A 15,494-nucleotide genomic window follows, 5' to 3' on the forward strand; every position below is an offset into this window, starting at 1 on the left:
ATTTTTAATCCGCTGTCCCAGTTGGTTGGAGGTGTGTCCGAGCCTCAACACTCCGGACACAGATGAGATGAATGCAGTGGTGGACCAGGGATAGATCTGCTTCACTCCTCTATGCTTCGGGAGCTGTAGGCGTGATGTGATGACATCACTCAGCATCCTGAAACATCCAGGAATATATAGAGCAGAAGGGGAGCAAGGAAATGTGTGTAATACGGTGCTTTTTTAATATTTAGTTGTTACCAGGATAGGGACATAATAGTGTGAGAGCAGCTGGAGGGGGACTGTAAACTGTGATGGCGGTTGGGTGGGGACATAATATTGCGGGGGCAGCTGGAGACTGTAAACTAAACATTAAACTATGAGGGCTGAGTCCAGCTGGAGGGGGACATTTATACTGTGGGGGCAATAAGAGGGAAATATGATGTGGGGACATATCATGTTAGGGTGACTATAGGGTGTGGGGGCACAAAGAGAAATTGATGAGAATGGGCAGAGTCAAAATAGAAGTAGGTGGGGCTACATTTGCAGTGACACATTTTGTCTCTTGTTTTGAAAGTTGGGAGGTATGGATACAACTAAGAGAATCAGTTTTTCTCTTGTTTATGGAGGTCTTTATATCCTGGTAATACGATTAAACTATTCTAAAGAGTTTCTGGCTGGTGCTGTTAACATGGGTAATCCAAAACCTTGCGGTAGTGGAAGAAATATATTTACCTCTTCACAAGGGGTCTAACTATAGATGTAACCCCTGCATGCATATTTCTGCTATTTTATTATGAGGGTGATGCCATTTGCAGGAGGTCAGCACAGACATAGATCAGTATCTCTAATGCAATTACATGTTTATCTCTTTCACATATTCTGGATTCATGCATGGCTGGGATTAGCCAGCGTAATATGCATAATGCAGACATGATCGGCAATCCTCAGGTTATCAGAATATAGCACATAACTGATTATGTTCAGCAAATGGAATTTAATGACGCTTGACTATACATATCTAGTGCAAACATGTCAGCTCTGACCTGACCATATCATCTCCTGCTGTACGGTGAGACTGGATAATGTGCTAGAGAAATGGATGGCTAGGAATATGATTCCTATCAGATGGATGTTTGAACATATCTTAATAGAGTTGGATTTTATCTTTCATGTCCCTGAGCTCCATATTCATGCAATCACAAGAGATAGATAATCTATTAAAAAAAAAAAAAAAAACCCCTATATTTTTGTATGTATAATAAATGCATTGTTTGTTACATTTTCCAATAGTAAATTGTTTGTTTCCTGTATTTTCATTAATGCCCTCTGTATTCAGACCATGTGCCATGGATTTATTTAAATCATATTCCATTACATGTACTGAGATTATTCTTGGTTTTAGCAGATTTCTGATGCCCTCATTGTCCCTTGAATACTGTAGGATGTATATAATATTATATATTTGCTTAATAATTGACTTCCAGTAAAGGCGGCTACAGAATGCTGACTTACCCACAAGTTAAAGGGTAAGGAAGAGGGGTATGAATGGAATGTTAGCTCAGCAATGCATTTCACTCTCCTACAGAGCAGCTGGCTAATCCTCTGTGATTTATTCCAGAGGAATTAAACTGAGAACCAAGAGAAGCTGGCAAAGGATAATGTGTTTGTTTTGATCCAGTAAGTTCCTGAGGCCTGCCTTCATATACATGTTTTCATCCTTCCTCTATATCTGATCGGAGCTGTATCATCAGCCCTCATTACATGTGAATTATCACTGAGTGAAATATCTGTAAAATGAAGGGCTTGCGTTTGCAAATTATTTTTTCAACTAAACATTTAAATTGAGGACTTAGATTCAAAAATGTTTTACATGCTGTATACATATAGAACATTCAAGGCCTACTTGCCAACATTAGCTGGTAGCCATCTGGGAGAACAGTGTGAAAAGTGTGCTCCGAAAATTTTCAGGGCTAAGCCATGACCCCTTTTGCATGCCAGGCCCATTTTGATGATGAAGATCCTGAAGAGTTGACATATATGGTCCAGAGCTGCATTCACAGCCGATGGTATCAGTTCCCAAACCTCATACACCCCTAATGGTCAGCTGAAAAAGTGTTTACCGAAGAACTATCCCACCCCATCTGCCCATAAACATACATGTTTAATGTAGTAGAATATTGAACTGAATGAGAAGACAGGAATGAGCCATAGGCCGTGAGCTCTGGCAGTGAATTAACTCCCCAGGAACAGAAGGATCTCCAACTGCTTGTCCCTTATTTCTTCTGACATCTGCTGTCGTGGTGAGGGTTGGGAGGCCCCATACACATTGGATGCTTGACCAATGGATTTAGCAGACAGTCATCATTTGTACAGCCAGTTTAACAGTTTAGTCAAGCTACTATAATTCAGAAGAACATTTAATTCTTCTTACATCAATTTTATTGTCAGCACCTGGTGTAAAGACTACACGTCCCAGAATGTAGCGCAAATTACTTAGTAAACAGGGATTATGGAAGATTTTAGTACTGAAGCCAGAGGAATTGTTGATGCAGCTTTTGAGTATAATACTGGTATTATCCAAGGATCAATACAAGATAAATAATGTAATGTATTTATAAAGTGGCTCATTTTTATTGCCATTACTTATATATGTCTCAGTGGGTAAGCGTGTATTGCATCTGGATGTCTTAAACACCAAGCTGAGAGTGATAGAAAAACTGCGCTATACTGTTTCTGTAACTCCCATAGAAGTAAATGTGAGCAAAACAAACAGCGTGGCACAGCACAGTAAGCTATCCTGTTTCCATTACTTAGGAGCGTCGAAAACAGCAAAACTCACAGTGCTACACTTTTGTCTGTAACCACCATTCACTTTTAGGTAGGAGTTACAGACACAGTATAGTGTAATCTGTTTGGCTGTTTGTAGAACTCCCAGCCAACACATCTAGACACGACAATGCTGCTAGGGCTGGGGCCAAGGGTGTAACTTAAGGGGGTGCAAGGGATTCTTTAGTGGTCTCTCAAAGTGTCTCTTCTCAACATGAGGATACCATTATTATAAGTGATACATTATAGTTGGGGGCCCTGGTACAGGTTTCCACATGGGGACCTGAAAGACGGAGACCCTTTCCGCTTAAAAAGTGGTTACAAGTGGATTTTTCTCTCTGCTGATTTTAAGCAGATTCTGCAGCAGTCTCCTACAGAGACTCCAATGCAAGTGTGAATCCAGCCTTAGTTAATTAGCCAGACAGCCATCCCCTTGCGTGCATGCTGGTAGAGGGGAAGGAAGCTCTCAGTCACCCGTGTTCCCAGGCCACATGACTTGAAATAAAACTGTAAAATATTAATAGTGTATTAATAAGTTAATGAATTTACATTTTAAACCACTGAAGAACTTTTTTCTAACAACCTCTTTACTAGTAACTACATACAATATCTACATCAGCCAGTGTCCGCTGGTGCACCAGGCATCTTCACAATCTACTAATATCCATATATTGCACTTATACAAATGTACATATGAGGTGTGCTTATAGAGAAGAAGGTCTTGCAATAGAAGCAGAGCCATCCCCATGGAATGTATGTTTCTTGCTTTGGACAGTGGTTAAGGGATATGTATCACAATGGTAGTAAACATGGTGTTACACTTGTATTCTATAGTAGGTTTTAGCAAGAAGCTGCACACAAAATCTAATAATGGAACGGTGGCCATGATCTCTCTGGAGTCTTCTGTATCTTTTAGGCATCTTAAAATTCAATCTCTACAAATGACTAACAACAGAACATGTCACTTTCTGCCATTCTCATTTCTTATAAGGTCATGACATCCTTACAACCGGGGCTTGTGAGTATGTGTTTGCTATTTATCTTCAGACACAAAATTGCTCTTTAGATTTTCTGCCGTTTTCTCCAACCCTTTCATTTCATAGTAATTTCTACCAAATTTTACAAGTTCCTTTAATAGCGGTGTCAAGGAATTGCAAATGAAAATACTATTTTATAGCAATGAACATTATATTCAACATTTACATGCGAGTGAGAGTGTGAAATAACAGGTTTAGAGTGTGAAAATAAACAGTTTTTTTATTTTTAGTCCCTGCACGATATATAGCACTAAAGGAGCTATCCATCAATGTCACATCAGCCAAGAAAATTATCACGTTTAATGAAATAGACATTGTTCTTTCAGGGGGAATAATACAGTGCTGTGGCCAACTATACCTAAATAAACCAACATATTAGGAAACATTTTTTTAATTATAATTATTATACATATTGATATTGATCCATGCTTCTCAGTAAAATCTGGAAAAATTAAAATGAAATTTAGTATAGTATAGATTTGATCAAGGGATATAAGCCCACACCGCCCACTTCATGGCAACCTCTGTATTGTGGGGTCCCTACTCCTGTGGTTGTGGTTCCACATGGTGACCTCTACCATTGCAGTACAGAGCCCACAGGGGTACAACATAGTTTTGTCAGAGAGAATAATACAGTGCTCTGTGGGAGTCATTATCTTACATGTAGAGACACTGTGGAGGGCCATTACATTACATGTGGGGGAATTATGGAGGCCCAATATATTATTTGTGTGGGCTCTGTGGAGGGCTTTGTCTTGCAAGTGGGGGCACTGTATGGGGCCACTACCTTACATGTTGGGTGTCATTATTAAATCTGGGGGCACTGTGACATTATATTACATATGGGACATTATGGAGGGCTATTATATTACATATTGGGCTGCTGTGTAGGACCATTATATCACATATGGGGGTTCTGTAGGGCACTATTATATTACATGTGGGGGCACTTTGGGTCAACATACCACTAAGCATGAGGGCCATTACCGTACATGTTGGGGCACTGACAGATACTGTACATAGTATAACATAGATCTGCAAAACATAAGATCCCCAGAGGATGTCTTGGTATCAGTTAAAGTCTGTTTAGAAATGAGTTTGCTCTACAAAGCAGCTTTAGCTAGTTTTGTTGCTTATATTTAGACATTTCTGGAGGCAGTATGAGGCTTCCGCTATACAATCTGCTACTCCTAAAATAACATGGACAGCTGGACTTTAAATACTCTATGTATTCTGTGCTGCTGAGCATGAGTTCAACTGCTGAGTCAACAGAAGCAGGTTGCAAACATTATGAGTAATGCCTTGAGAAAAGTAAAATTAAGGATCTTGATGACTTTATCATAAAGGTATATGAAGCAAAATTATAACTTTATAAGTTGGTCATAAAGTAATCAGAAAAAAATCACATTAGCAATGACTGGAATAACTGAGAGCAATATATTGCAACTACTGCATGCAGGGTAAGAGACATGCTCTGTATCTAAGGAAATGACTAGAGATGAGCGAACACCGTTCGATCGAATACATATTCGATCGAATATCAGGCCATTCAAGGTATTCGATTATAATCGAATACCACGAGGCAAACGCAGTAAAAATTCGTATCCCCTCCCACCTTCCCTGGCGCATTTTTTGCACCAATAACTGCGCAGGGGAGGTGGACAGGAACTACGACAACGGAAGCATCCGATGGGAAAAAGTCAGCTCGCGCATATCGCAAGCTGACAGGGATCCAGACATAATACAGTGACTTGGGCGTGTTAGATGCCCCCAGGCATGCTTCCCCTGCTGTCCCAGTTGCTTTCCAGGGTGTTGGCATCATTTCCTGGTGTGTCATAGTGGACTTGGTGACTCTCCTGAGTCGAATGGTGGGATCCCCTGAAACGAAGCATTTTTCCCCATAGACTATAATGGGGTTCGATATTCGTTCGAATGGTCGAATATTGAACGGCTATTCGAAACGAATATCGAATATCGAACATTTTACTGTTCGCTCATCTCTAGAAATGACTGTTCATATTTACACATTCTAGAGATATTATTCAGAAACGAGAGTGCCCCTGTAGAAAAGAAATGTATCTCTTTTAAGAGACTTATCTAAGGTGTTAGGCTGAATGACGGCTTTCCCTTCTCCTTATGTACGTATAGAGAAGGCTGTCAATCAGCCTTGTAGACAGGGCAGCAGCATTCTCGTTGTTTCTTCTTGGAGTCCTGCCAGGATTTATGCTTCTTTTTACTCATAAATCCTGCTCCAAAATCATTTAAGCTGTATATCTTAGAGCTCATCCTATCTCCCTTGTATCAGGGCAACTGAAATCACTTGACAGGTTCACTTTAAGCATTCATATAGGAATAGGCTCCTGCAGAGAACATGTTTCTTCGTTTTTTAAGGGGCTTTATATAAAGGGTAATCTTTTATCATTGTTAAGATTTCTGCTTGTAGTTATTGTGGGAAATGTATTAAAGTTACCATACCAGTTTTCTCCTCCACAAGTCTTGCACTGTCAGGCTCAAAAATATGCCTCATTTTACACCACTTTACTATATTTTACTTACTCTATAACCTGGTGTGAGTTATACCTGACGTCTGCACCAGTCCATGACAGCCATAGATTTCAATTCTCGTACATAGAACCTCAAGCAATGGACCAGAATTATTAAGAAGCCAGAACTTATTAATAACTCTGGTGCATCTTCACCCAGTCCTCACAATATTAAGACTAGCTCACATTGTGATCTTAAGGAATTCCCCCCAGTAGATGTAAACCTTCCTTATTTAGTACTAGGAGCTAAAAATCTGTCCTGTTCATATGATGATCACACTGGCGCACGACTGACTACAGTACAGTTTCCAGAGGTGTATCTTGTAACAAGCGGTGCAGCTGTGTGTTTGTCACATGACCAGGACACATTTTTTTCTTATTATCTAAGATTAAGCAATGGAGGTTCCCATTCAATGAGGCCACACCATGTACAACAAATGTTCAATTTCAGGGAGTAGCTTGAATTTCCTGCAGAATACTTTTATATTTTATGGAAAGTTTGTATTATTTCTCCAGAAGATAGAGGAGAGTCTGACTGCTGATAATGGGGAGTTCTTCTCTTTCCACTGTTACAAATTCAGGCTTTCCGCAGCCAGGTTGTATGTAAGGGTGCTACTTGTTGTACCAAAGTACAGCACTTGGCTATCTCCTACACTCCCATTGCACCATCCACCAAGTGGCAACACCTACATTCAGCCTGGCTGTGGTCAGGGTGAATTGGCAATGGGGGGGGGGGACCCAGTCAGACTCCCACCAAACAAGTATGTATTCTGTATACTATAAATAGAGGATATATACTAAATGAAAAATAAATTCCTAGGGGAAGGGTACAGAAAGCCGCTATCAATAGATTATTGTCTCAGAATATGTTATTCCAAGTAAATCCATCTATTCTGTGGAGATCAATTTCATATAAATATAATGCCCATTTTACCACATTACTCCCACAAGTGAACTGACATATGGGCATTTCTCTGATACCTTAGTGGTTTTTGCTGCTTTTATTATGACTCATGAATATGGCAATCAGGTGATTCCTCAACACACAGACATATAGTCAACAGGACTATAGCATGTACTGTATACAAATGGAAGTCCTCAAAAGACATTGCAGGGGTTTTCTGGGACCTCAATATAGATCAAAGCATATGTGCTGATCTATCATGTTTAGGTTGTGCAATCCCCAGGGTTATACTGAGAGTTTTTGTACTGAAGCTTTTTTTCTTCAATTAAAGTAATTCAAATCTTATTAAGAGATTTTCAAAGGATTTCCAGTCAATATATCTTATATATGCTGTGGAAAAAGCACCTTTTACTTTCTAAAATTTCTCAGAAATCCATGTATTTATCAATCAAAAGTAAACTCTGCTAGCGACGTGCTTGACTGATACGATTATGAAGAGATGTTCAAGCTACTCAGTGCATTGTCATGGACAGTAACATCATCAGTGATCATTTTATAGACAGAGTCTGGGTGTAGACGTAAAGTTTTCCTCTGCAGATGTTCTGTTTCTATTATACCTATACGGAAAACGCCAACATTTACATAGGTATAATTTACATGTTGTGATTTACAAAAACTTAAGTGTTTTTGAAATCTCAGCATTTCCACTATGGATTTTTCTCCACTGTGTGGATGGGATTATCCAGAATCTCATCTACTTTTCAGGTAAGCCAAAACACTGCATTTTCACAGATTGGGGTTCCCTGACCTCACGTGGATTCAGACTCAAAATTATCACCAAATTCCTCTCTCAATATGCCTACCATTGTTCTAGGACGTCCACCTCCAATTCCTCTTCCGTTTTAACCATGTGAAGGAACCCTAAAAGGGCCCTTACAATTGTGTAGCTGTTACTCTCAGTATAGACTGTGATATCCATTTATGGACATAGTAGTGATGATGCGGTTGTCAGTTGATGTATCACCAGGGCTGTTTTAACACATTAGTGGGGCCTGTTAAAAGGTTGAATAAGTGCCCCGCCCCATAATTTAAGTTTATAGCTCTGTAGTCCACCATTGTAGTCAACTTTATCTTCATCCTAAGGATGCAGATAAAGTTGAAATAGCTACAGTCCAAGAAAAAGTTTGGGCACCCCTATTAATCTTAATTATTTTTAATTCTAAATATTTTGGTGTTTGCAACAGCCATTTCAGTTTGATATATCTAATAACTGATGGACACAGTAATACTTCAGGATTGAAATGAGGTTTATTGTACTAACAGAAAATGTGCAATATGCATTAAACCAAAATTTGACTGGTGCAAAAATTTTGGTACCCTTATCATTTTATTGATTTGAATGCTCCTAACTACTTTTTACTGACTGAAGCACAAAATAGTTTTTTTTAACCTCACTGAGCTTTGAACCTCATAGCCAGGTGTATCCAATCATGAGAAAAGGTATTTAAGGTGGCCAATTGCAAGTTGTTCTCCTATTTGAATCTTCTCTGAAGAGTGGCTTCATGGGCTACTCAAAACAACTCTCAAATGATCTGAAAACAAAGATTGTTCAACATAGTTGTTCAGCGGAAGGATACAAAAAGTTGTCTCAGAGATTTAACCTGTCAGTTTCCACTGTGAGGAACATAGTAAGGAAATGGAAGACCACAAGGACAGTTCTTGTTAAGCCCAGAAGTGGCAGGCCAAGAAAAATATCAGAAAGGCAGAGAAGAAGAATGGTGAGAACAGTCAAGGACAATCCACAGACCACCTCCAAAGAGCTGCAGCATCATCTTGCTGCAGATAGTGTCACTGTGCATCAGTCAACAATACAGCGCACTTTGCACAAGGAGAAGCTGTATGGGAGAGTGATGAGAAAGAAGCCGTTTCTGCAAGCATGCCACAAACAGAGTCGCCTGAGGTATGCAAAAGCACATTTGGACAAGCCAGCTTCATTTTGGAAGAAGGTACTGTGGACTGATGAAACAAAGATTGAGTTGTTTGGTCATACAAAAAGGCGTCCAAGAAAAACATTTGCTACCCACTGTAAAATTTGGTGGAGGTTCCATCATGCTTTGGGGCTGTGTGGCCAATGTCGGCACCGGGAATCTTGTTAAAGTTGTGGGTCGCATGGATTCCACTCAGTATCAGCAGATTCTTGAGAATAATGTTCAAGAATCAGTGACGAAGTTGAAGTTACGCCGGGGATGGATATTTCAGCAAGACAATGATCCAAAACACCGCTCCAAATCGACTCAGGCATTCATGCAGAGGAACAATTACAATGTTCTGGAATGGCCAACCCAGTCCCCAGACCTGAATATCATTGAACATCTGTGGGATGATTTGAGAGCGGGCTGTCCATGCTCGGCGACCATCAAACTTAACTGAACTTGAATTGTTTTGTAAAGAGGAATGGTCCAAAATACCTTCATCCAGGATCCAGGAACTGATTAAAAGCTACAGGTAGCGACCAGAGGCAAAAGGAGGAGCTACTAAATATTAATGTCACTTTTCTGTTGAGGTGCCCATACTTTTGAACCGGTCAAATTTTAGTTTAATGCATACTGCACATTTTCTGTTAGTACAATAAACCTCATTTCAATCCTGAAATATTACTGTGTCCATCAGTTATTAGATATATCAAACTGAAATGGCTGCTGCAAACACCAATATATTTAGAACTAAAAATGATTAAGATTAATAGGGGTGCCCAAACTTTTTCATAGGACTGTATATGTGGACTGTCCCACTTGATCTCAAATATAAAGCACCATGTATTAATGAAACTCTATAAATAAATAACAATAATAATAATCTGGATTGGCAGAGGAGGACCCCACTACCATAGGGCCCAGTGCAGATGCACCATTTTCCTTATGGTACAGTGGCCCTTTATAACACTGAGATGTTTCCTCTGTGCTGAACCTCATTGAGTAAGTTACATTAGGAATTGTGTACTGCAACATATGTTGCATATATAGAAGTTAGAAAAATAAATACAAATCTAATTACTTGACTGAAACTTCCCATTCTCTGACTTTTAATTTAATCAGCTTTTGTGTAACCAGATAATAAACTAATATAGGCTACCAAGATACCTAGAAGAATATATATTGATAGATGACAGTAAGGTTCCATTAATAGAAGACAGTTGATGAAGTTGTAAGACAGGTGTTTGTTTTTTTGTTTGTTTTTTTACATAACTTTTGTCAGCAAATGAAATTGCCTAGTAAATAATATATCTGAGGTGCAGTTATCTGTCTATAGTATATACTCTGCTGCCTATATCTTTTGAGGTAATGTGGGTTTAATCAATAGACATAAACCATTAAGCTTTGCTGTATCAATTGATTTTCCACAGAGCGCCTGATCGCGTAGATGCTCTGATAGCTAAAATAGCTAAATGAGAAATCCAAAATAATGCTTAATTAGGATTTCTACATTGCACAGACCCAATCAATTGCTAATTGTAATGGTAGTTACACTAAACCTTTTGGAAGTGCGCTAAACTTCGTTGCCACCAGTTTATCATAATATCGATTGGAAGCTAGTCTTTCTTAGCACATAAATCTGGATAATTACCTATATTAATCTTCAGTTTCTGAATGGTGTTAATTGTGTTTTTTATTGCTTTAATATGTATACATTCTATAGATTACCTAATTCACTTCTGACTAATAGAGGTTATTCTATTGGGGAGATTTGCCAAGCAAAATATATAATATATTGGTAATTGCATCAATAATTTTGTATGCAGTTGTGGCATCTCTTATGTCTACCTCAATAGTTTTGGAAAGGGTCAAGAGAAAGAGGTGTAGCCAAAAAAAAGTTATATGAGACCAAATTTATTTTGCAACCAATTATTTGTATAGATGTATACCAATCATTTTTGGCAAATCTGTAAATCAATAATTCCTATGGCATTACTAAATAAATGTCTCCCATACTGATCAGTGAATATTTTATGAACATATAATATAAATAGGCAGGGCTCCCGCTATGTACTGTACTATGTTCTGAAGACATACTTTGCTGCATTTCTTGTAAGTGAGCATTTTTTCAACCAAAGAGTTTTTAAGTACAGTCAGGGGAAAATATCAGAACAAGAACTTGACTTTAGACTCTGCCATAGCTGCAGTTTCAAGATGCTGAGCTGATATTCCACTTTTGTCTGTGTTAAGACTATGTCACCGATTCTATAAAAAATGGTAGCCAAAATAGTGCAACATCCAGTAGTATGCCAAGTACTTTCCTTATTTTCATTCCTATGATGGAGCATTACAACAGAAATAACTAATGCAGATGTGAACAGAGCCTTACTAAAAGCAAGAGACCTAGATATTTTCTTCTTTAATATACCTATCCCAATCTGACTTCCATGATGTAATTAGGATGCCAGTGCCTCAAGTATGCACACCAATAGAGGACGCTCACTGAGAATGTGCAAGTCTGTCTTCTATGATGTAATTAGGAAGACAGAGTCTCAGTCAAACAAGCCTATAGAGCAAAGGCCTCTGAGAAGGTCGGCATGATGTTAAAGGGAGCGTCCTCTATTGGATATCTTGACTTAGGCTCTGCCTTCCTAATTACATCATGGAAGACAGACTTGCACATTCTCAGTCAGCGCCCTCTATTGGTGTGCATACTTGAGGCACTGGCATCCTAATTACATCATGGAAGTCAGATTTGCATATTCTTCCCATGTTCCTTTGCAGTGGAGCGCTCATGGCTTAATAAGACTCCACACACCTATATGGTGGTCTCTCCCTATGGAGTGACGATATTCCCTTATACCTATTCCCTCAACATACATAATTCAACTAGTATTGCTTTATTTAGCTATTGCTTTGTATCTGAAAATTCATGGTAACTGTATCTTTATTTGTGTCATGTGGTCTCATTCTAACCTTTCGGGAATTTCATGGCTTTCTGTTCTGTCAAATAGTTTTACTTCCCATATGAAGAAATTGCATAAACTGTTCCATACAGGTTCTACACAGGGACACATACTCCTAACACAGTCGCTGCTGACAATTAGACAGCTTTTGCCATACAGTTATAATGAAGAGAATGATAGCGCAGCATTTCTAACTGTATACTTATAGTCTCTTAAATTACTAGGGAACAATATAGAATACAAATTATATTTACATATATGTTCCCCAGCAGCAGAGATGGTCATGCTGTCCAGAGCAGAACAGAAGAAGAGAAATCTAAAAATCAAGATTACCATACCAGGAAGAAGGCTGCAGTTCAGGGAAATGAATGCAATATACTGTACTGAAAAAAATAAAAGAAGTCTAATTCACATCAACATTTGGTGTGTCCACCCTTTGGAGTAGGAGTATTGGAAGAGTCTTCGAGACAGAATTTGAGCAAGCCTATAATCTACATATGATCTGTGTTTAGTTCTCCAAGATATTTGGAGCAACCCCCCTGCTGAGTTCCTTCAAAAATGGTGTGCAAGTGTCCCCAGAAGAATTTATGCTGTTTTGAAAGCTGGACATACCAAATATCCATGTGATTTAGACTTCTCTTTTGTTCGTTCACTTAATTCTAGTAACTGACAAAAATAAATGATTACTCTTCCATTTTTGAAAGGATTCTTCCTTTGCAGCATTTTCCTATGACTACCTAAAACTTTTGCACGGCAATGTACATAAAGTGCAGAGTATGATAGAAAATGAGATGAGGATGCAATGATTGAAAAAGCTGTTTTTGCTGGACTGCATCTTCAATACCCATTTCTATCTCTCAGTGATGTACTAAATCTACTCTCAACACCTCTGCTGATATATAGATATGTAGACATTTTACACCACATATCTTTTAGTATCTGGAACAGATGGAAAAGAATGACTGTCAAAAGCTTGCAATCACAATGTATCACATAGATGGTATTATTGCATATTAGCCAAACTGTCACATTCATGAGCCCTTCTGCTGTCTTTCTTTCACAATTTAGCAAGAAGGATACAATATGGCATTCTACTTGGTGTTTTCTGAAACTTTTTGGAAGCTAGCCATTATTCCTGCAATTGCCTTGTGAAGTGTATGTAATGGAAATAAGACTTTATTTATTGCAGTACTAGCAATCTCTATCACTGTGTAATATGTAATGGACTGGACTGTTGTATATTGCAATTACAATTATAGAATGTGAAAAACTCATCTACATGATGAAAAAAAGTAAGTTATTCCTATATATAGCATCTTGATGTTTCTAATTATGTAGCAAGCTGAAATCTGGATCTTCTCTCTGGGTCTCTCTCCCAGAAATTTGTATCATTACAGCGCACACTGAGTGAATGGCAAAACTGAGGGAGTATTTGCTAAAATATTATTGGTGGTTGACAATGTATTAGACTTGGATTTAGACGAATAGACTACAAGCGACCAAGACTTTCTATGAATTAAAACCCAACCTGCTTATTAACATTGTAATTGCCAGCTCTTTTCTTAGCTCTCTATACTGTCTGCATATTTTATTCCTTTGGATAACAGTCAGTAACCACTGCAAGATCCTCAAATAAAAAAGCATAACCTGTATATGATGCAGATTTATCAATTCATTAAATAATGTGAAGTGACGAAGACTGGAGGACTGGATAGTTATTAGAATTCTTTTATGCGGTTGTATCATTGTCAATGATGCTGCTGTATTATGTTGGATTTCATGGAGAATATATTCAAGTGTTCTCCTAGAGCAGCAATGGAGCAGAGATTTGCTATTTCCAATTATCTGCTGCTTCTAGACTAATTCCGAGTTGTTTTTCACTTGCTCATGTTCTGACCTTTGAGGTGTGCACATCTATTGAGGAATCCTGGGTTATATTTAGCATCTTCCCATCTCATCCCACAGTCAGACTGTGCCTTGCAAACAAATTAGTATTGATATCAAACCACAGTCATCTTGGATGGATGAGAAAAATAATGACTTTTGTGTAAAATAATAATGTATACAAGATACTATAGAAGATACTTAACTGAACTGTATTTACTTTCAAGATACATATGAACTTGGAATAAACTGGAGGCTATAGCAAGAATTTCCAAGCAGTGGCTAAATATCATGTACAGTACATTGATATAGCACATTGACTATGTCTCTATATGACTATATGATTTATGTAGTCAGTAGAAGTACTAGTGCAGGAATTGCAACACTGGAGATCATGGTGACCTTTACTGAGTTATGACTTGTCTCCTGCTGTACATAAAATGAATATGATATGTCTACAAGATATCACACCTAGACATACCTGCCTGCTTTTATATTATCAAGATAGAAGCTGCATTGTGGCATGGAAAGGTGAATTTGTGAAAAAAAAACAAAAGACAGATGACATTTCAAGGCTTTCAAGAGAATATTTGTCATTGCTTTTGCAGCTACACTGTGCAAGTACAAAGTAAAGGTTAAATATTCTAACTCACCGCAGGAAGCAATGCTAGGAAGCTAGGCTATAGGTTGCAAAGTATGTGTCTAATAGCTGAACCTAATCAGAACATACAGTAGGAGATTCATGGGGACGGTACACAAGGAACCTTCTGCTGCAATCTTATGGAAAGAGAAATAATAAAGGAATCCATTTGTACTTACATTCATCTTCTATGTGTCTCCCTTTCAAGTCATTTTACAGGAAAATTCCAATCATTGGCAGATAGCGGTGTTTGAGAGGCATGTTCTGCACCAACTGTCTGTCATATTGTTCATTGCTTCCCTTTCCCTTCAGAGACCATTCCTCCTGGACTTGAATGCTCAGTTCAAAAATAGACTTTAATTCACTTCAAACATTCACGCCTTAACTCTTTGCAGCAGCTGCCAGCGACTAAGCGAGCAAAATGTAGCTGCAACCAATTTCAATATAATTCCCCCCTCCCCAGAAAACGACTAGACTGTGCCTGGGGTCTCCTGAACTTGTCTTAACCCTCCAATTTCATGACGATTTCTGAGCTAGGCTGCAAGAGCGAGAGCTGATCGTTCCAAAAGCCTTCCCTATTTCATTCATCAACCTTGCAGGGGGAAATGTGTTTCTGGTATGAATTATTCATGAGTTCAGTTCTGCTAGACCCAGGACATGGTGTTAATCATTAATAGGTTGTGACTTGCTTTTTTTTTTTTTAATCTGCTTTCTTTGTTCAGATATTAAGGTTTCTCTA

At 38.5% G+C, this 15,494-nt stretch overlaps 1 protein-coding gene across 2 annotated transcripts in view; it reads right to left on the bottom strand.

Moving 5' to 3' along the window:
- Positions 1–15,494, bottom strand: part of SCHIP1 (schwannomin interacting protein 1) — a 326,728-nt gene that overhangs the window by 82,511 nt on the left and 228,723 nt on the right. The window contains exon 1 of one of the 2 annotated variants that reach the window (XM_075268732.1): positions 14,935–15,274. The exons of the other annotated variant lie outside the window; for it this stretch is intronic. Within the exon in view, the coding sequence (XP_075124833.1) occupies positions 14,935–14,940 (6 nt within the window). The 5' untranslated portion in view covers positions 14,941–15,274. Of the gene's footprint in view, positions 1–14,934; positions 15,275–15,494 lie in introns of those variants that run through there. 2 annotated transcript variants of the gene reach the window in all.

The sequence above is a fragment of the Leptodactylus fuscus genome, chromosome 3 (assembly GCF_031893055.1).
Source record: "Leptodactylus fuscus isolate aLepFus1 chromosome 3, aLepFus1.hap2, whole genome shotgun sequence".
In the NCBI taxonomy this organism is placed as follows: domain Eukaryota; kingdom Metazoa; phylum Chordata; class Amphibia; order Anura; family Leptodactylidae; genus Leptodactylus; species Leptodactylus fuscus.